The sequence below is a fragment of the Manis pentadactyla genome, chromosome 3 (assembly GCF_030020395.1).
Source record: "Manis pentadactyla isolate mManPen7 chromosome 3, mManPen7.hap1, whole genome shotgun sequence".
Classification (NCBI taxonomy): Eukaryota; Metazoa; Chordata; class Mammalia; order Pholidota; family Manidae; genus Manis; species Manis pentadactyla.
In genome coordinates, this window is record NC_080021.1 from 220,951,881 (window position 1) to 220,971,609 (window position 19,729).

At 55.1% G+C, this 19,729-nt stretch overlaps 2 protein-coding genes across 5 annotated transcripts; one reads left to right on the forward strand and one right to left on the reverse strand.

The window, feature by feature from the left end:
• Positions 1-12,791: 12,791 nt before the first annotated feature.
• Positions 12,792-17,259, reverse strand: FBXW5 (F-box and WD repeat domain containing 5). 4 transcript variants are annotated; one of them, XM_036901607.2, is made up of 9 exons: positions 16,956-17,259; positions 15,813-16,028; positions 15,352-15,509; positions 14,981-15,155; positions 14,749-14,897; positions 14,258-14,669; positions 13,903-14,050; positions 13,617-13,829; positions 12,792-13,536 (listed from the first exon to the last, which is right to left on the reverse strand). In XM_036901607.2, exons 1-9 carry the CDS (start codon positions 17,176-17,178, stop codon positions 13,293-13,295), a joined length of 1,938 nt encoding a protein of 645 aa, XP_036757502.2. In that variant the 5' UTR covers positions 17,179-17,259; the 3' UTR covers positions 12,792-13,292. The 4 variants fall into 4 exon arrangements, with proteins under 4 accessions (XP_036757502.2, XP_057355250.1, XP_036757501.2 ...); XM_057499267.1 differs by having other exon boundaries at positions 17,017-17,136; XM_036901606.2 differs by having other exon boundaries at positions 16,511-17,091.
• A 234-nt stretch (positions 17,260-17,493) lies between these two features.
• Positions 17,494-19,189, forward strand: C8G (complement C8 gamma chain). The gene is made up of 7 exons (XM_036901619.2): positions 17,494-17,800; positions 17,891-18,027; positions 18,187-18,257; positions 18,328-18,435; positions 18,687-18,788; positions 18,866-18,904; positions 18,987-19,189. The coding sequence occupies exons 1-7, from the start codon at positions 17,663-17,665 to the stop codon at positions 18,998-19,000; spliced, it is 609 nt and encodes a 202-aa protein (XP_036757514.2). The 5' UTR covers positions 17,494-17,662; the 3' UTR covers positions 19,001-19,189.
• Positions 19,190-19,729: the final 540 nt, after the last annotated feature.

A 19,729-nucleotide genomic window follows, 5' to 3' on the forward strand; every position in this document is an offset into this window, starting at 1 on the left:
TTCCTGGAGAGCAGGGCCCCATGTGCCTCTGATTCAGGCTTGCCCCACCCCACTATGCAGCGGAACCCAGCCCCAGAAGGGTGGCCAGTGGCTTTATTTGCGTTTGGGGACTTGACAAGAGCATTGCCCCCAGAACCAGGACTTGTCTGGGTACCAGGCATTTCCTCCATAACTGGCAGCCATGGCACCCTGACTACAGGAGGAAACCTCAGTGTGACCTGATTGGGCCTCAGCCCTGTGGGTCAGGCAGACTCAACACGGAGTTCTGGCTGGCTGTCCCCCACTGTGCTGGGGACTGCTCGTGTGTTCTCAGGACTGGCTGGTCTGGGGGCTCTGTGACACACTTGGCTTCCCCTTGACACAGTCGCTCCTCTGTTTTGAGAGGCCGAGACCATAGGAAGAGGGCAGTGGGGCGAGCGCTGGGGTGCGTGGCATGTCTGAGCCAGGCCCTTGGTTTCAGTGAGCAGAGGCCTTTTTCAGGGAAGCTGATGCCCTTTGGTTCCCGCCCCTCCCAGTCCCCAGGAATGGGTCCTTCCCTGCTTCATTTCTGCGTCCACGAGCAAGAAGTCTGCATTTCCTTCAGTGGGGCTCACTCCATGTTCCTGCAGAGGGCTGGTTCTCCACCTACTGGCGTGCACCGTGGCAGGTTTGACTGCCAGGCTGTGCCCTGGGGCTGCACCCCTCACTGCCTGCACCCTCCAAGGTCCCCAGCCCAGATGCCCACATCGCTCTGCTGACCCAGAAGGAGAGCCCTGGGTGCCTCCTGTCCCGTCCTGTCCTGTCCCGCCATGGCCTCAGGCTTCCTGGTGTGGGCTGGCCGCTGTGTGGGAGACAGCCCCTGGGCTCCAGGTCAGCTTCCTGCCCCAGAATCTCGGGAGGCTCGCCCACCTGTCTGTCCGTGTCTCTGCTGGACGGTGGTCTTGTTTTCCTGCTGGTTGGTAAGCGTTCCTCATTTTCTTGGTCCTTGGTTGTGGCTTTGACCTGTTTGTGAAGCTGTTCAGAAATGGAAAGTTCGATGTGGTCAGTCAGATAATCTTTCCCTTTATCAGCAATGCTGTTGCCAGTCACGAAATCCTAACCTTCCCCATGGTTGAAAAATACTTCCATGTTTCTTCAGACTGTTCTAAAATTTTGTTTTTGACATGCTGTGTTTCTACCTTTGTTTATTTGTGGTATTTGTGTGTAACATATAAATTTACTTTTTTCCAAGTAGGTGAATTTAGGTTAAAGCCAATAGTGAATGAGTTTTCTTTCTGTAAAATGAAACAATAGTAAATCGAGAGGAGTGGGAGCTGTTAGCCCACAGGGACAGCAGGGAAGGCGACAACAGCAAAAGGGAGATTGGAACCCATCGTGGAAGGGTGGAAAGTGGGTAGGGGAGTGGCAACTGAGCAGAGGAGGGCAGGCGCTGTCCCTGGGGCCCAGAGAAGGCAGGTTGTGGCAGGGGCATTGCTCGGGTGCTGGATAGGCAGCCGCCACCCAGGTCCTTACTCTCCAGAGCAGCTGGCTGCCCCCTGCCCCTCTCCTGCCCACAGGGCAGGCAGGAGCTCTCGGCCTGGAGAACCTGCTGGTGGAGCCCAGGACTGAGGTCCCCACCCTGCTGTGCAGAGGATGGTAGAGGCAGGCTCAAGGAAGGGCAGAGGTGCCCCACAAACTGCAGGGCAGCAGCCCTCTGCCCTTGCTAAGGGCCACTGCTGCAGGGAAACGGACCCCTGAAAGATGGAATGTTCTAGAGGAAGAGCCCATGAGCAGTCCTAGTCCAGCTGCGTCCCCACCGCTGCGGGCTGAGTTGACGGAATTGCCCCGGTAACCCTAGTTCCAAAGCGACCCTGCCAGTGCACCCCATGCTCCTGGCAGCCAGACTCAGTTTCTGTCCCGTGGACTTGCCTGTTCTGGATGTTCGGGAAGGTGGAACCCTGCAGCGCCACCTTCCTCCTGTGCCTGGCTTCTCTGGGCACAGTTGCCCAGATTCTGCAGTGTGAGTGACGCTCCCTCCCTTCAGGGTTGTGAAGAGCCTCGGTCGGTCGTGTGGCGGGACCTTATTCGTTTACGTGTCCTTAACGACCTGTGGGTTGTTGCCACCTCTGGCTGTTGGGAATCTTGCTGCCATGAGCACTCATGTAAGGGTTCCATGTGAAAATGAGCTGCTGCCTCTTGGGAAGGTGCTGTGCGTGCGTCGCTGGGCAGTGTGTTAAGCCATTTGAGGCACCGCTAGCTTGTCTCCCAGGGTGACGGCCTGTCTTCTGTAACCACGGGCTGTAGTTTTTCATTTATGCCTTTATTTGCCCTCCCACCCCCCTTATCTGCAACGCCAGCTAGAATTTTAGTTCCATCTTTCTCAACACACAAAAAATAATTGTTTCTAAAGACCCAGTAGAGGTCACAGCATTGCATGTCTGCTCACATGGTCTGTACCCGCCCTTGTGTGCCTTGTCTGGAGAGAGGAAGCCAGCTGGCAGCCTCTCCCAAGGGCTCCGGCTTCCCTTACAGGCAGGTATCTAGTCCCCACACTTGGTGCCTGCTCTCTGTGTCTAGGACTCTGGGCTCATCTTCCTCAGCATCTTGATGTGGGCCTCTGCTGCCACCAGGCCCACTGCAGGTCAAAGTCTGATGCAAGCTTCTCACTGTCTCTACAGGCATAGATTTCTTCCTACTAGCTTCCTAGATGTGCCGCATAGTAGAGCTGCTGGTGTTTTGGGGCCAGACCTGTGAGCTCAGCCATATGCATGTGGATGGCAGCCCCGGGGGAGTACAGGACGTCTGCATCGTCTCTGGCTGCCCTTTCTGCATGGCCGCTCCCACTGGTAGGCCTGACAGCCCCCTGCTGACGTTCACTGTCACTGTGGTTTTGTCTTTCCAAAAATGTCATATAGATGGAATTCCACTGTAAAGATGGGCCATCGTTTTGGCTGTCCATACACCTGTTTAAGGATATTTGGGTGTTTTCCAGATTTTTGCACTTACGAAGAGCCCTGTGTGAACATTTGAGTGCAGGCCATCACGGAACAGACTTTCATTTCTCTAAGGACCAGAGTTGTGGGTCACACAGAGTGTAGTTTAAATTCGTAAGAAACTGCCCACCATTTTCCAGAAGAGCTGGTGTGGTCTGAGCGTGTGTACCCCGCAAATCCATATGTTGAAGCCTAACACCCAAGGTGATGGCATTAGGGGGTGGGGCCTCGGGGGCTGATTGATTGGGTCGCGAGGATGGAGTCGTGTGAATGGGATCAGTGCCCTTATGGAAGGGACCCCAGAGCGCCACCTCACCCCTCTGCCATGTGAGGGGGGACATGGTGACAAGCCTGCAGCCAGAACAAGGGCCCTCCCACCAAGCTGTCTCTTCATCTCAGACTTTGGCCACCAGAAATGTGAGAAGTAACTGTTGCTCGCAAGCCGCCTGGCGTGGCGTTTTGTATGCAGCCCAAGCTGAGCCAGTGGCCGGACCACCTGGGTTTCCCACCAGGCCAGGGAGCACCCCTGCTGTGTCCCCGCAGGACCACCCCGCACCCCGCCGCCTGGTACCCCGGCCACTGCGCCAGCTGGTGTGGTGCTGCCTCGGCTGCATTTGCATCTCCCTAACATCTCGTGATGTTCAGTGTTTTCTTTTGTAAGGTGTCTTTTTTGCCCATTTTTAAATTGGGTTTGTTGTTTTCTTGTTGTTGAGCTTAGGTACAGAAGTTTTTTGTTGGACATGTAATTTGTAAATATTTTCTACTGGTCTGTAGCTTATCTTTCCATCTACTCTTAACAGTGCTTTCCAGGGCAAAGGTTGGAAGTTTTGATGACGTTCTGCTTATCAACTTTGTCTAAAAACGGAAAGTACTTTTGTGTCACATCAGAGAATTCTTTGCCCAACACCACATTATGAAGGTGTTTGAAGGTTTTCTAGACACCTTCATAGAAGTGTGTCTAGAAGTGTGTACTGTTTTACATTGTACGTTTAGATCTGTGGTGCACTGGCGTTAATCTGTGTACCAGGACTGAGCTGGAGCCAGTGCACGTCTGTACATGTGGATGGCCGGGTGTCCCCACACCACAGATGGGAACGAATGCCCACTGCCCAGCTGTGTGGTCAGCGGCAGCCTCCCCGCTCTCCCTCGGCTTGTTTCTGTGCTTCTGTAAAAAGCTGGTTTGCCCTGCCCGTGCCATCTGCTGTGTCCGTTGATCTGTGTATCCCGTCATCAACGCTGATCTGTTCTGATATTCATGTGTTAGTTTTGACTCAAGTGGTGTGATTCTTCAGTTTTATTCTAGTTTTCCAAACTCATTTTGGCTATTTTTATTCCTTCACCAGTACACACAAATTTTAGGATCACCTCATCTGTATCTCCAAAAAATTCTGCTCAGATTTTGATTGGAATTGTGTTAAATCTATAGATCAGTTTGGGGAAAATTGGTATCTATGCTGAATCTTCCAATCCATGATCCTACTTTGTCTCTGTATAGGTCTTTGGTTTTCTGTCATTATTTTATAGTATTTAGCATATATATCTGGTACATGTTTTGTTAGGTTTAGGTCTAAGCATTTCTTTTTTTCCTGAGCTATTGTAAAAGGTGTTTTTTTTTCCAGTTGTATATTCCTAGTGTTTAGAAACACAACCGGTTTTGTATGTTGTCTTTATATCCTGTAAGCCTGATAAACTCACTGTTTCAGGAGATGGCCCTCCATGAATGGGGACACCTTTATTCTTTTTTTTTTTTTTGTAGATAATTATTTTTTATTGAAGGGTAGTTTACACACAGTATTACATTACATTAGTTTCAGGTGTACAACAGTGATTCAACATTTATATACATGATAATTCTAGGTACCAGCTATCACCCTACCAAGTTGTTACCATATTTTGACTATATTCCTTATGCTATACGTTACATCCCAGTTACTTATTTATTTTACAATTGGAAGTGTGTACTTTTTGTTGTTGTTGTTGTGAGGGCATCTCTCATATTTATTGATCAAATGGTTGTTAACAACAATAAAATTCTGTATAGGGGAGTCAGTGCTCAATGCACAATCATTAATCCACCCCAAGCCTAATTTTCGTCAGTCTCCAATCTTCTGAGGCATAATAAACAAGTTCTTACATGGAGAACAAATTCTTACATAGTGAATAAGTTACATAGTGAACAGTACAAGGGCAGTCATCACAGAAACTTTTGGTTTTGCTCATGCATTATGAACTATAAACAGTCAGTTCAAATATGAATACTCATTTGATTTTTATACTTGATTTATATGTGGATACCACATTTCTCTCTTTATAATTATTATTTTTAATAAAATGCTGAAGTGGTAGGTAGATACAAGATAAAGGTAGAAAACATAGTTTAGTGTTGTAAGAGAGCAAATGTAGATGATCATGTGTGTGCCTGTAGACTAAGTGTTAATCCAAGCTAGACCAGGGCAATAAAACATCCACGTATGAGGAAGATTTCTCTCAGAACAGGGGGGGTGAGGTTCTAAGCCTCACCTCTGTTGATCCCCAATTTCTCACCTGATGACCCCCCTGCGACTGTGCCTGTCTTAGGTTGTTCCTCCCTTGAGGAATCTTACCCGTCTCTGGCTAACCAGTCATCTTCCGGGGCCATACAGGGAAATGTAAAGTTGGTAAGTGAGAGAGAAGCCTTATTGTTTGAAAAGGTTAGCTTTTTACTTCTTTGCATATTTATGCCCTGTGGCTTCTATGCCCAGCATTTGTCTTGAGGTATCTTTACCACTTGGAAGAATTATGATACTCGGTAAATTTGATATGAGGCATGAATTCTATTTAAGGGTTGTAATTAGGAAGGAAGAAGAAAAGCTATAGAAGTAGCAGGCAGCAGAAAACATGGGAAGATTGATTATTTCTTTGACATATCTTCTTGTAGAGTACTTCAGCATGTATAGGTTTTAAGCTACTACTTAAATTGCACACACACATTAACATAATAGGAGTATAGTTACATAACCAAAGCATATCTGTAATTACCAGCCATCTCCAGTGAAACCAAGAAAACCAGTTAGGCACCTTAGGCATTTGTGAAAACTTATCTATGATATGGTGGATATTGTCCAACTGAACTTGAACAGTCTGAGAGAAATCAGACAAATTAAAACAACCCATTCCTGGGGACTGTTCACATCCCATATGTTCTTTTAACAGTAAATAGTCTGTAGTTGTAAGATTTTGGAGCGCTACAATTTGCACTTCTCCTAATTCTTGGTTGAGTTCCAACAGTATAGATCCAGTCAAATTTGTTGTTTTACTGTATGCACAGGCCAGCTTAGATATCTCCTTCCTCATTCCCATGGCAGGTCCAGGAGCTGGTGGGATGAGTGCATCTACAGCTGTAGCAGTGCGTGGATCTTTGTTGGGGTTTTTTGATGATCATCTTCTGGCATGAGTCTTCCAGAGAGTGCTGATGTTGGAAGTTCTCTTTCATATCGTATCTTAGTTCATTTTCGGGGTAGCCCAATTAGGCTTTGATCCTCTGTATAAACACAAACAGACCCTTTGCCTACACTTTTATATGCCCTTTATACCCTTGTGTAGAACTCATTGGAGGTCTGCACACAGGAATTGCCTTTTTTTTTTTTTTTTTGGTGTCATTAATCTACACTTACATGACGAATATTATGTTTACTAGGCTCTCCCCTATACCAGGTCCCCCCTATAAACCCCTTTACAGTCACTGTCCATCAGCATAGCAAAATGTTGTAGAATCACTACTTGCCTTCTCTGTGTTGTACAGCCCTCCCTTTTCTCCTACCCCCCCATGTATGTTAATCTTAATATCCCCCTTCTTCTCCCCCCCCTTATCCCTCCCTACCCACCCATCCTCCCCAGTCCCTTTCCCTTTGGTACCTGTTAGTCCATTCTTGAGTTCTGTGATTCTGCTGCTGTTTTGTTCCTTCAGTTTTTCCTTTGTTCTTATATTCCACAGATGAGTGAAATCATTTGGTATTTCTCTTTCTCCGCTTGGCTTGTTTCACTGACCATAATACCCTCCAGCTCCATCCATGTTGCTGCAAATGGTAGGATTTGCCCTTTTCTTATGGCTGAGTAGTATTCCATTGTGTATATGTACCACATCTTCTTTATCCATTCATCTATCGACGGACATTTAGGTTGCTTCCAATTCTTGGCTATTGTAAATAGTGCTGCGATAAACATAGGGGTGCATTGGTCTTTCTCATACTTGATTGCTGCATTCTTAGGGTAAATTCCTAGGAGTGCAATTCCTGGGTCAAATGGTAAGTCTGTTTTGAGCATTTTGATGTACCTCCATACTGCTTTCCACAATGGTTGAACTAATTTACATTCCCACCAGCAGTGTAGGAGGGTTCCCCTTTCTCCACAGCCTCGCCAACATTTGTTGTTGTCTGTCTTTTGGATGGCAGCCATCCTTACTGGTGTGAGGTGATACCTCATTGTAGTTTTAATTTGCATTTCTCTGATAATTAGCGATTTGGAGCATCTTTTCATGTGTCTGTTGGCCATCTGTATTTCTGTTTTGGAGAACTGTCTGTTCAGTTCCTCTGCCCATTTTTTAATTGGGTTATTTGTTTTTTGTTTGTTGAGGCATGTGAGCTCTTTATATATTCTGGACATCAAGCCTTTATCAGATGTGTCATTTTCAAATATATTCTCCCATACTGTAGGGTTCCTTTTTGTTCTATTGATGGGGGACACCTTTATTCTTTCCCAGCCGGTATGCCTTTCATTTCTCTTGCTCGCTGTTCCCCTCTGTGAGACTGAATGGGGGTTGTAGGAGTGGGAATCTCTGCCTTGTTCCTGGGCTTTGGGAAAGCATCTCCGCACCACTAAGTGTGGTGGTTCTTGTAGATTTTTTGTATTGATGACCTTTGTCAGGCTGAGCAAGTGCCCTTATACTGCTAGTTTGCTGAGAGTTTTCATCATGGCTTGATGCTTTGTAAATGCTCTTTCTGCATCAAATGATATATCCAGGTAGCTTTTCTCCTTGTTGAGAGGGTGGCATATATGGAGAGATTGCTGAATATTGAACCAGCCTTGAATTCCTGGAATAAATCCCACTATTCATTTATACATTGATGAGTTTTACTTTAATAATATCTTGTGGAGAATTCTGCATCTGCATTGAATTGTGCACCTGTGTTTGTGACAGATGTGCCCCGTAATTGGCTTTTTGGTCACTCTGTCTGATTTTGGCATCAGAATTATGCTAGGTTTAGATAAGTGGAATTTGGAAGTGTTGACGTTTGTTTGTTGAAGTTTGCTTTATGAAACCGGCTGTGGCCTATGTGGGTGGTTGTTCCACATGTACTTGAAACAATATGTATTCCATTGTTGAGTGGAATGTTCTATACATATCAGTTAAATTCAGTTAGTTGATTAGTTGTTATTGGTTGAATTGCATCCCCCCAAAAAGGTATGTTCAAGTCTTAACCTCCAGTAATCCAGAAAATGGCCATATTTGGCAATAGGGTCTTTACAGAGGTAGTCAAGTTAAAATGAGGTCATCAGGGTTGGTCCACCCCACTGTGATTGTGTCCTTATAGGAAGGGGAGATGGGGACACAGATGTGCACAGGGGGAGCTGTGAGGAGCCCAGGGAGGACGCCATGTGAAGGCAGGAGGCTGGGACTGTGCCTCTGTGGGACAAAGAACACCCAAGATGGCTGGTACCCACAAGAGGCTGGAGGAGGCCAGGAAGGGCCCTCTCCTCGAGAGAGAGAGAGAGAGAAAGGTGGGGGGGGGCGGCCCTGCGGTACCTTGGTCTCGGGCTTGCAGCTTCCAGCCCCCGGAACCACGACACAATAGGTTCTGTTGTTTAAAATTTCAGAGCGCGCTGTACTTGGGGCTGTGACACCTTCCTGGGAAGCCAACAGTGGTGGCATTCCTCCCTGCTCTTCCTCGCTTGACTCTGTCCCCTAGTCCATGTGACTGCTTGGGCTCCAGGTGGGCCCCTGACCCGTGTGTCCTGCTCAGTACCATCACTTTTGCTGCATTTTTGCCGCTCTCTGTTAGGTGTGCACACATTAGGGCTGCTGTATCTTGGAGAATTTCCCCTTCTGACTTTATGCTAATACCCCTCTTTCCCTGGTGAAGTTCTTTTTCTGACATGGACTTTTACTCTGTGTGATTGTAACATAACCAACCCCATTTCCTTGTATTAGTCCTTCGGTGGAATGTTTTTCTATCCTTTTGGTTTTAATCTCTCTCGTGTTTGGAGTAAGTTTCTTACAGGTGGGTTGTTTTTCTTTAAGTCTCATTTTGACAAAAATATAATTCCTGATATGCCTAAAGCTTGCCATCTTATTGTTTATTTTTTGTTGGTTCTTTTGTTCCTCAGTTTCATCTTTCCTGACTGCAATGATAGTTATTTGAACATTTTCTAATACTTTATTTAATTTATCTATTGTGATTTTGACTCTCTTTCTTTGTATTTTCAGTGGTGGTAATTGGGATATAGAAACCTTGCCCCCGTAGGTCCCGTTACCATCTCCCCACATGACATCTCTCCTGACTGGAAACTCCGTTAGATGTCACAACTGTTGCCCTTTCCACTTCAAATATGTTTCAGTGAATCCAGAGGAAGAGTCTGTCTTTATGCCCCCATTGCTGATGCGCCCTCCTGATGTCACCTCCCTCCTGTCACAGAGCCTCTGTAAGCCGGTCTGCTGCCTACAAACTTCTCTTTCATTTGAGAATTTATTTCATCTTTATGAAGGACATCTTCACTAGATACAGAACTCTGGTTGACAGCATTTCTGTGTTCCTAGCCCTGAGAAATGACTGCTTCCTTGGCGTCCAAGGAAGGGGGAGAAGAGAGCTCTGCGGTCGTTGCTCCCCTGGAGCTCAGAGTGCTGTTTTCTCACCACTTTTAGGACTTTTTGCCTCTAGTTTTCAGCAGTTCAATTTGATGTGTCTGTTTGTGCATGTCTTTGAGGTTATTCTGTTGGGGTCTATTCAGCTACTTGAATCTGTAGGTGTATGTTTCACCATATTTGAGAAGTTTTCACCCATTATTTCTTCAAATCACTTTCTCTTCTTTTGGGCCTCCAGTAATACAAATGTTAAATCTTCATTTACTGAACACAGGTCCTCAAGGCTCTGATATTTTCCCCCCAATCTTTCTTCTCTCTGTTCGGGCTGGATCATTTCTGTTGCACTGTCTTCAGTCCAGTTTGCTGACATTTCTCTGTCATCTCCACTCTGCTATTGAGTATGTCCAGTGAGTTTTTAAATTTTGGTCAATTTGCTTTTCAGTTCTAACATTTCCATTTAGTTCCTCTTATATCTTCTGTTTCTCACTGAGACTTTCATATTTTTACATCCATTGCAAAATGTGACTACTTGTTCAAACATTTTTATAATGGCTACTTTACAGTCTTTGTCAGATAATTTCAAAATCTGTCTTTTCAGCTTTGACATCCACTGAATGTCTTTTCCTTTGTAAGTTGAAATTTTCATGGGTCTTCTTGTGCCAAGTAATTTATGTTTTACATTCTGGACATTTCAAGTATCGCTTTATCAGATCTGGGTCTTGTTCACACCCTGGGAGAACGCTGGAATCTTTTCATAGGCACTTGGTCTTATTACACTCAGACCCACATTCACTGCCAGGTGTGCACTGGACCCAGGGTCACTCAGGTCTCCGCAGCCGTGCTCTTCAGGCCAGTCCCGTGTACACCCTCCAGTCCTCCGGCTGGGACTTGAGTGCTGGTCTGCAAACTCGCAAGGGTCTGATCCTGAGGAGCAGATCGATGCATCTGCAGCGCAAGGGCGAGCCTTGGAAGCCAGTCACTTCATGGGCGGCCTGCAGAGCTGCTCCCTCAGGTCTGGGTGCCAGCACCCCATCTGGGCCTTCAGCTAGAGACTTGGGATTCTCATCACCCTTCTCTGCCATGCCCTTTGGGCAGACCATGTCTGGGTTCCTGCCGCAGGAGAGCAGAGTGCGCCAGGGAACAGGAGCTTTGGAACAGCAGCTGCGCAGAGCAGCAGGCCACGCTTCCCACCCTGGGGCCTGGCTCTTGTGGGTTCCTGTAGCTACGCCCCCTGCCGCTGGGGATCGCTGGGCTTATAAGACCAGAGGAAAGAGAGAGACCTGGGGTATTCCCACACCAGGAGCATCTGTCGCACCCTCTCCTGGTGCCACGGCCGGCTGCTCCTGGGGCACCTCGGGGCTGATGACAGTGGCTGCAGCCGGAGTATGAGGGCAAACAGTGGCCAGAGTGCGGTTCTGTGGGACCTCTGCCCCGCTGCTGTGCCCTCCTCCACGTTCTGAGCAGCTCTGTGCTCGCTTGGGTTTCTCAGCTGCACATGGAGGAAGAGGGCTTCATGCCAGCTCCGGCCTCCCTTCAGAATGCAGGTTTCTCAGGATCCCTGCCAGGCTGCGGTTTCATGGCAATGCATCTGGTGTGGTCACTTTGCTCAGTCAGCCTCAGCACCTGTGTTCAGAGGATGTATGTCTTTAGGTACTTGAGCCCTTTTCTCCTTGGACCCGAGGCTCTACCCCTGCCCTGCTCTCCCAGAGCCCCTGCACCAGCCTCGTTCCACTTTTCCGTTTCACTGCGTTGTGTTCAGTTCTGTCTCCATTCCGCTGCCTGCTTTCTAGTTCTCACACCAGGTGGGTCTGGGCCAACCTTTGTCCAGTTACTGAGCTTCTCTCCACCTGCTACATGCAGTCGGCCCCCTTAAATCTTTAAATTTCTGTGTTCTTGATTCCTCTCCCCCTTTTTTGTTCTATGGATTTTATTGTTAGCTTCCCTGGTGACTTTCAGTGAGATGTATGCTGAGGCCTCGTCTCAGGGGTACACTTGTTTGTGGGCTTGCTGGCTGCTCCCCTGGCATGGGCCTCGGGTCTGGAAGGGCGCCCGCAGGTGTGTCTTGTGCGGAACACCTGGGCTTGCTGGTGTGCCACCCGGTTTCCTCCTTCCATCCTCACTCCTGTCGACCGGCTCCGCGGCGAGCACGCAAGCCCCCGGCCTCCTGCTGCTGTGGGCCAGGTGCCCGTTCTCTGTGGTGCAGCCCCCAGCGGTGGAGGCTTACCCGCAAGTGGCAACTTTGGGCCCTCTGCCCTCACTGGGGCCCTGAACCCCTGGGGTCCTGCCCTGCCCTCTCCCAGTGCTAGTGGGGCTCTGGCCCTGGTAGTCTCTGCTCACCACTGCCTCTGGCCTGGAGGAACATCAACTTTGTCATCCCTAAGGTCCTGTCCATGCCTGTCTCCCCAGCTGCACGATGGCTGTTGTGCGAGGATCAGAGGGCAACTTGACACAGCTCTACGTGCAGCAGGCACGCTCCTCAGGCCTGCTGCCCCCTTCGGCGTCCCCATGCATCACCCGACACTCAGGGCATCCTGAGGTGAACAAGGGGGCCAGGAGGGCCCCAGGGGGATGGGCCTGGGCCACCTCTGCTCCATGCTGTCCTCACATCTGGCAGCAGAGCCCTGACCTTGCCCTGCCCCCAGCAGCCAGGGAACCCCAGAATACAACTGAAGCTGCAAGGTCTCCAGAGCCCCTGCGCCCAGCCCTGCCTGCCCTGCTGTGCACCCCCTCGTCCTCCACTGCACTTGCCGGGGTGTGTGCGTCCCTTCACATCCCCGGCTGGCGGGGTGTGCCACACGCCGCATGCTCACATCCTTGTCGCCTTAGAGACCATAGGGGCAGCATTCAGGGGATGCAAACTTGAGCCCCCTGCCCTCTTCAGTGCACTCCAGCACTCCTCCACAGCCTTGGGCATCCCGCCACCTGTCAGGCAGGCAAGAGAGGTCACGTGGCTACCAGGAGGCCCCACCTCCACCCCTGCACACAGAGACCGGACGGCAGTGTGCTATTGCCAACTATTTATTCAGGCCCTGAGCAGGTGACAAGTGACATGCAGTTCGCCCGGGCCCATGGCAGACAGAATTGCGCCACAGACCTTACTTATGCACAATGAGCTATCAGGACAAGGCTGGACCCAGGAACACTGCCCAGGGCCCACAGGGCCTGCCAAGGGGAATGCATCTTGCTGACTGTCCAAGGGCCCAGGCTGGGGAGAAGGGGGTAGGTGAAGAGCAGGGCCCCCAGCTTGCTGTGCACCCCAAGCCAGCCAGGAAGCCGCCCAGCGCTGTGCGTGTGTGTGAACAAGTGTGGTGGGGGTCAGACTGTCCCCTCCTGCAGTACTGCCGGACCTCCTTCCTAAGGTGTGCCCGCCCGACTGCCACGATGGCCCCCCGTGTGGTCTGGGTGGTGGCTCGACCCTGGGAGGCCCAGAGGCCTCCATGGCATCCTCAGTAGGTCCCCAGCAGCTCGAGGACATCGAGGACGCTTCTGTCAGCCAGAGTCCCTCAGCGCCGCTGGTTGGCAAACCAGGAGAAGAAGGGGCGCGGGCGTGGACGAGGGGCTTGGTGGACGCGCACCGTGCGAGGCGAGCGCCAGGCTTTGATGGTGGCATCATCGCTGGCTGTCAGCAGGAGCTCCTGCTCCTGGGGGCTGAAGACCACTGAGTTGACCACATCCTGATGCCGCAGCTTAGCCAGGCAGATGTTGTAGTGACGGTCCCAGATGTAGCCATGCCGGTCCTCAGCCCCACTGCAGGACAGCCTGGGATAAGCCCCTGTAGCCCCACCTGGGCCAGGCCTCACCTGGGCGCTGCCTGCCTGAGCTCTTACCTGGCCACGAAGTCCCGGCTGACGTCCAGGAAGATGAAGAAGCATTCGTCGTTGGGCGTGTAGGCACGATGGGCACGCAGAGCCCGCTTTACCTCCCGCATGGTCTTCAGGTCAAACACCAGCAGGTCGATCTCCTCTGCGATGGGTGGCGGCTGCATGGGGTCGGCCACCACGGAGCCACTGGGCCAGGCTCGGCTGTTCACATACAGGTACCTGGGCAAGGGACACGCAGCTCAGTACCAGTGACCTGCACATGCCCCGACCCAGGATGCTGCCAGGGGCCCACCTGTTGTCAGGGGAGAGGCCCATGCCAATGATGTGTCCGTGCACGTCGATGACGTGGTCCAGGGCATCAAAGAAGGCGTCTGAGCCCCGTCCCTCGCCCAGTACAGGCCCAGCTGTGGTCATCTGGTGGGGCAGGATATGCTTGATGCCTGTGGGACAGCAGGGTGAGGATGGTGTCAGTGTTCCCCAGATATGAACCCCAACTTGGCCCTCAAAGGAACATGCGCTCAGGCCGGGCCAGGGCTGGGCCTCCAGGGCAAAGACGATGCAGACTCACTGCCTGGCCATGGAACCCCGCCTGGGGCCCCGGGGAGCCTCACTCCCAGGACTCCAGGGACCAAGGGCCAGCAACTCACCGATCTGGTGTGGCGAGTAAGTGAGGCAGCCCGTGGTGAAGAGAAGGAGCTTGTTCCGCTCGTCAGCCGCGCTGCGCTCGGGGGGCTTGGTGCGGCCCCGCGCCAGCAGCTCGGCCACCTTGGTCTCCAGTGCACGCTCTGACAGCTGGGGCTGCGCCCGCCCGTCCAGAAACCCGTCCAGGAAGCTCCGCAAGCCCTCCTTGGCACGGACCGGGGCCGGGCCGGACTCCTCGTCCTCGCTGTCGCCTCCCAGGTCAAAGATGCGGCCCGGGGGTGCCCCCGCATCCAGCAGCAGGTCAGGGCTGTCAAAGCGGCTGCAGTCAGCCACCATCACAGTGCGGATGGTGCTGGCATTGAGGTTTTGGATCTTGAAGAGCCGCTTCACCACATTAACGTTCTCCGACTCCACGTCCTGGGGATGGGAGTCGGAGTGGGTGCTGGGCAGGGAGCCGGCCGCCACTGGGACGCCCTGCCCGCCCCCGTGCCCGCACCTGGAAAGCGTTGTTGAGCCAGAGCACTGAGCAGGACGTGATGTCCCCGATGCGGTGCAGGTTCCCCGAGATCAGGCTGGTCTCCGTGAGCCAGCAGCCAAACACATCATAGGGCTTGTTGCGCACTCGGGATAGCAGGGCAAAATTGTCTGCGGGCAGGCGGGGTGGGGTCAGCCAGGTGGGCAGGGGGAGCGAGGCCTCTGGGGCCCACGTGCCGCGGGCCTGCTCTCACCTAGGCTGATGACCGCGATCTCGCCCGAAGAGGAGTTGTGGGGCCCCAGGAACACCCCCGATGCCAGCAGCAGCGAGTCGTCCTGGTTGAACTGGGAGAACTGGGTGTAGCTCCAGTTGTAGGGCCGCATGTCTGCGCTGTGCAGGAGCGCGATGGTCAGGTCGTTGTTCCAGATCTGCGGAGAGAGGTAGGCGGGACCTCATGAGCAAGCCCGGCCCCAGGCCATTGGTCACGGCTCCTAGCTCCGGCTGGCAGCACCCCTGAGGCGTGGGCCTCCCCACGCCGGCCCTGTCGCCTCTTCCTTGAGGTGGCCCTCTCTTCCCGCCTGGATGGGCTGCCGGCCAGAGCCCCTCCCCCGGCCCGCCCCTCACCTTCACCGTGCAGTCCTTGGAGCAGGAAGCAAACTGGTACCCCGAGTGGGAGAAGCTGAGGTGCAGGACCTGGTCCGTGTGCTCCCTGAGCGTCTGCACCTCCACGCAGGGCACCGTGTCGTACAGCCGCTGGAACTCCTCATACCAGGATGTGGCCGCTGTGGGGAGGTCACCGCTACGGCCTGGAGCCTGCCTCCCACAGAGGCCACGTCCCCGGGTGCGCCAGTCTCCACACAGGCCTCAGCTGGGGGGCACCCCTGCACCCCACCCTCACCTCCCTGCCAGGCCCTGTGCTGAGGCCGATCTGGCTGTCCCTGTCTGTGAGGGCCATGCGGCGCCACGCTGACCGCAGTGCAGACCTGGTCAGCGGGCCTGGCGGCTTCAGAAGATGGCAGTCGTGGAGACGGCCCTGCCTCCCACCCAGCCCGCCCGGCAGGCTGCGACGCGCTTCAGGCGCTGACCTGGGTGTCGGGGCACATCTCGAGCCACCTGGTAGTAGCGGTAGAACTGCTCCCTCCACAGGAACTCATCCCGGGACACTGCCTGCCATTGGCGGCATACCAGCCCGGCGGCCAGCACGTCCGTGGGGCCCAAGCTCAGGAAGATCTGGTAGACGAGGCTGTCGGGGAGCAGGGGCGTGCCCCCCTCCTCCATCGTGACATCCTGCCCAGACGGCCCTGGAACCCACACACGGCCCCTTTAGTCGGCAGCGAGGCCAGACAGGATGCAGGCCCCGGAGGAGTAGGCGCCGCCTGACCACCCCACCCACATTGTGTGCAGAGGGCCAGGTGGCACTGCCGCCCCGCCACGGATCCGGCAGCTTCTCCAGGCCCCCGAGGGCCGTCCTAGGACCCCACGCCTGAGGGGCTCCTCTGCAAGTCCCAGTGATTCCCGGCGGGCAGTACGCACCTCTCAGCACCTCCGGGCTGGTCCAGCCTGAGCTGGAGCGTGGGGCGGCCCTGGAGACCCCAGACCCTTCCTCACCCCAAAAGGTTCCTGGCCTCGGGGACAGGCCTTCCGGGTGGGGCCCTCTGACCTCCCTCCCAGGAGGGCCCAGGAAGATGTCTAGGAGCCAAGGCTAGTGACCGCTCCGGGGCTGAAAAAGGGATGAGTTCCTGGGGAGTGAGCGGTGCCCCCCGACCGCTCCCGTCATCCTGACCTTGCGGCCCTAAGGTCTCAGAGCTGTCAAGGGACAGAGGTCCTAGAGGAGGCCTGGGGCCAGCGGGAAGAGGACCGGCCCGTGGGCCCCAGACGCCGCCAGAGACACCAGCTGGCCCTTGGCCTCTGCCCTGTGGCTCAGGGAAGCCCTGCCGGGCGCTCAGCGGGCGAGCTGGGGGCGGGGCGGGGGCGGAGCGCCCGGCGCCCCCTCCCACCTCCCTTCCGAGGGGCTGCCAGGGGCGGGGTCTCGCTCTGCCTCTGAGCCCCGGCGCGGACAGTGTCGGCGACTCATTCATTGGCCGAGGGTGCGGCTGGAGCCGGGGGCCGGGGTCTCGGATCCAGGGGGCCTCGGGATTCGAGGTCCAGGGGTCCAGGGCCTTAGACCTGGGGACCGGGCCGGGGATCGGGGACCGGTGACGACGCTTCCCTGGGCCGGGCGCACTCACCGCGGCCGCCTCTGCCCGGCTGCACTGCCCCCTCCCCGGCGCCCCGGCTTGGCCCGCGGACCCGCTTCCGCCCCCGCCACTCCGGCCGCTGCGTCTCTACGATGGAGACCGCCAGGCCGACGCTACGAGCCCCGAGGCATTGATGGCCGCAGAGGGCCGAGCGACCGGGAGCCGGTGTCGACGGTTCATGCGCCTGCGCCTCGGTTCTCGCGGCCCGGGCCATGCTTCTGGGTGCGCCTGCGCACGCTTGTGTTCACTCGGAACAGCGCCCCTAGCGACCAGGAGGGAAGGCAGCCTGCTCCTGGGCCTGTGGGCGGAGCTTGCGGGTGAGGTTCAGGGTCTCAGGGTTCGAGACCCGGCTCCGAGCTCCCCGCTGTCGGTCCCAGGAATGGAAAGTAGTGGACAAGAGCCAAGAGTCAACTCGGACTTTGTGCTCAGAACATGGCGCCAGGGCCCTGCCAGGAAGTGCTGAGTCGAGGTCAGATGTCCAAGGTGAGGCAGAGTTCATGAGGCTGGGGTGCGGAGACCCTGGGCCAGGGCGGGGTTTGGAAGGCTGGAGGACAGACGTGGACTTCCTGGGCTGGAGGTGGACGTTCGCGGACTTCCTGGGCCAGGCTCCTGGGTGGCACTGGACAGTGGACTCCGACCAGGGACTTGGCCGTCCTGCCCTAGCCTTCCCCAGCCCCATTACAGTTGCCGCCACCATCATGCTGACCCCCAGGACTGCATTCCTCTTGACTCTGCTCCCAGCCATTGGCTCCCTGGACCACAGGGCACAGAGGCCACCCCGACCCCTGTCCCACTTCAGCACCATCCAACCCAAGGCCGGCTTCGATGCTCAGCAGGTAGAGGGGGGCAGGAGAGTGCCCCGCTCTGCTGGGGTCAGGCCCAGGCAATCCCCATCCCCTCGTGCCCTCAACGTGGCCTTCCTGCAGTTTGCAGGGACGTGGCTCCTCGTGGCCGTGGCTTCCTCGTGCCGCTTCCTGCAGGAGCAGGGCCACCAGGCTGAGGCTACCACACTGCAGGTGGCCCCACAGGGTGCAGCCATGAGGGTCAGCACCTTCCGAAAGCTGTGAGTCCCAGCAGGGATACCCGCCCCCCAGCATTCCCCACTCCTGCCACAGCCCCCAGCCACACTTCTGCTGTGGCCTGGACCACTGGCCCATGCACCCTTCCTGGGGTGGAGTCTCCAAGCCAGCTGTGCCTCCACTCACCCGACCTCCACCCCCAGGGATGGGATCTGCTGGCAGGTGCGGCAGCTCTACGGACACACGAGGGTCCCGGGCCACTTCCTGCTCCAAGGTGAGGCAAGGGCAGCAGGGGCGGGGCGCAGGGCTGGGAGCCACTGACACAGCTGACCGGCTCTGCTCAGCCCAAGGTGCCCACGGGAAGGTGGATGTAGTCGTCGGGGAGACGGACTACCGCGACTTCGCCGTTCTGTACCTGCAGCGGGCACAGCAGCTGTCAGTGAAGCTGTATGGTGCGTCCGCACGGGAGCCCAGGCTGCACACACCTGGGGCCATCTGGGTGGGGTCGGGCGAGCCCCAATGGACACACAGACCCTTCCCATCCTCCCTCCCAGTGTCTGACCCTCTCCTGCTGAGCAGGGGTCCAGGGTAGAGCCCCGGTGGTGTGAGGGAGCGATGGGGAGGGGGCGGGTGTGTCCCCAGAGCGCCCGTCCACACGCTCCCCAGCGGGTGCCCAGAACCCCAGGAGCCCTGTGTTCTGCAGTCCGCTCACTCCCCGCCAGTGACACAGCTCTGAGTGCCTTTGAGCAGCGGGTCCAGGGGGCGGACCTGACCGAGGACCACATCTTGTTCTTCCCCAATTATGGTGAGTGTCCCCGGTGGCCAGCCTCCCCCCTCTTCATGCCCCACCCTGGCCACGGTGACCCCTGCCTGGGCCCCCAGGTTTCTGTGAGGCCGCAGACCAGTTCCACATCCTGGATGGTGAGTGGGCAGAACTGGCTGGGCTCCGGGGGGCACCGCCCTGCGGGCTGCTCGCTGACTGAGTCTCGTTTCTGTGCTCCAGAAGTGAAGAGGTGAGGCTGGCAGCAGCCCCACGCTTAGCGGGAACGAAGACTTGAGACGGGGTGCCCACTGTCCCCTCCCTGAGCCCTGGCACTCCACAGGGTCAGGAAGGCCCCAGGAGGGCCTCTCCCACCTGCTCCTGAAGCTGCCCCTCACCGCCAGGAGCTCGGGGACCCTGCCTTCATTAAATGCCATCAGCCTCCACCCTTGACTCCCTCCTTTCATTGTGGTCCTGGGGTGGGCGCTGCCATTCCACGGGCATGGGGTGCTGCTCCCTCAGGGTGGGCGGAGGAGGAATCAGCTCCCCTGGCCAAGAACCCTCTGGGGCGTGGGGGGAAATGGGTCCTTGTCCAGGCCCAAGGCACCAGCACCCTGCCCTCCCTGGTTGGGCCCCTGCCCGCAGACTCTGCACACATTCCCTGCTGGCCTTGCTGGGCTGCCCTGGGTGAGCCCAGGACTCGAGCCTGCTGCCTGGTGCCCTCCCCACAAGTCCCCCTGCCTCCTGAGCCCCCTCGTGGGAGGCAGGGAGCCCAGAGTCCCAGGGGCCCTGTGGCCTGAGGAAGGATGGGCCACTGGGAGGGCCAGGCAGTTTGGGGATGGGCAGGCATGGAGACCCCCTCTCAGTTCTAGGACATAGTGCCCAGGTCTGGGGTGAGCTCCCCCTCACCTGGCCACCCTGGGGGCTGGCAGGGCCAGACAGGGCATGGGACTGGCCCAGAGCAGGACTGACCATCTGGTGTGAGT

Excerpts from the sequence above, each read along its gene's own strand:
- FBXW5 (XM_036901606.2), bottom strand. The coding sequence starts at position 16,805 with ATGAATGAGTCGCCGACACTGTCCGCGCCGGGGCTCAGAGGCAGAGCG. Across the intron at positions 15,510-15,812 it reads AGATGTGCCCCGACACCCAG|CGGCCACATCCTGGTATGAG; the intron begins GTCAGCGCCTGA and ends ACCTCCCCACAG. Across the intron at positions 14,898-14,980 it reads GATCGCGGTCATCAGCCTAG|ACAATTTTGCCCTGCTATCC; the intron begins GTGAGAGCAGGC and ends GCCTGCCCGCAG.
- C8G (XM_036901619.2), top strand. The coding sequence starts at position 17,663 with ATGCTGACCCCCAGGACTGCATTCCTCTTGACTCTGCTCCCAGCCATT. Across the intron at positions 18,258-18,327 it reads GGGCCACTTCCTGCTCCAAG|CCCAAGGTGCCCACGGGAAG; the intron begins GTGAGGCAAGGG and ends GGCTCTGCTCAG. Across the intron at positions 18,789-18,865 it reads CTTGTTCTTCCCCAATTATG|GTTTCTGTGAGGCCGCAGAC; the intron begins GTGAGTGTCCCC and ends CTGGGCCCCCAG.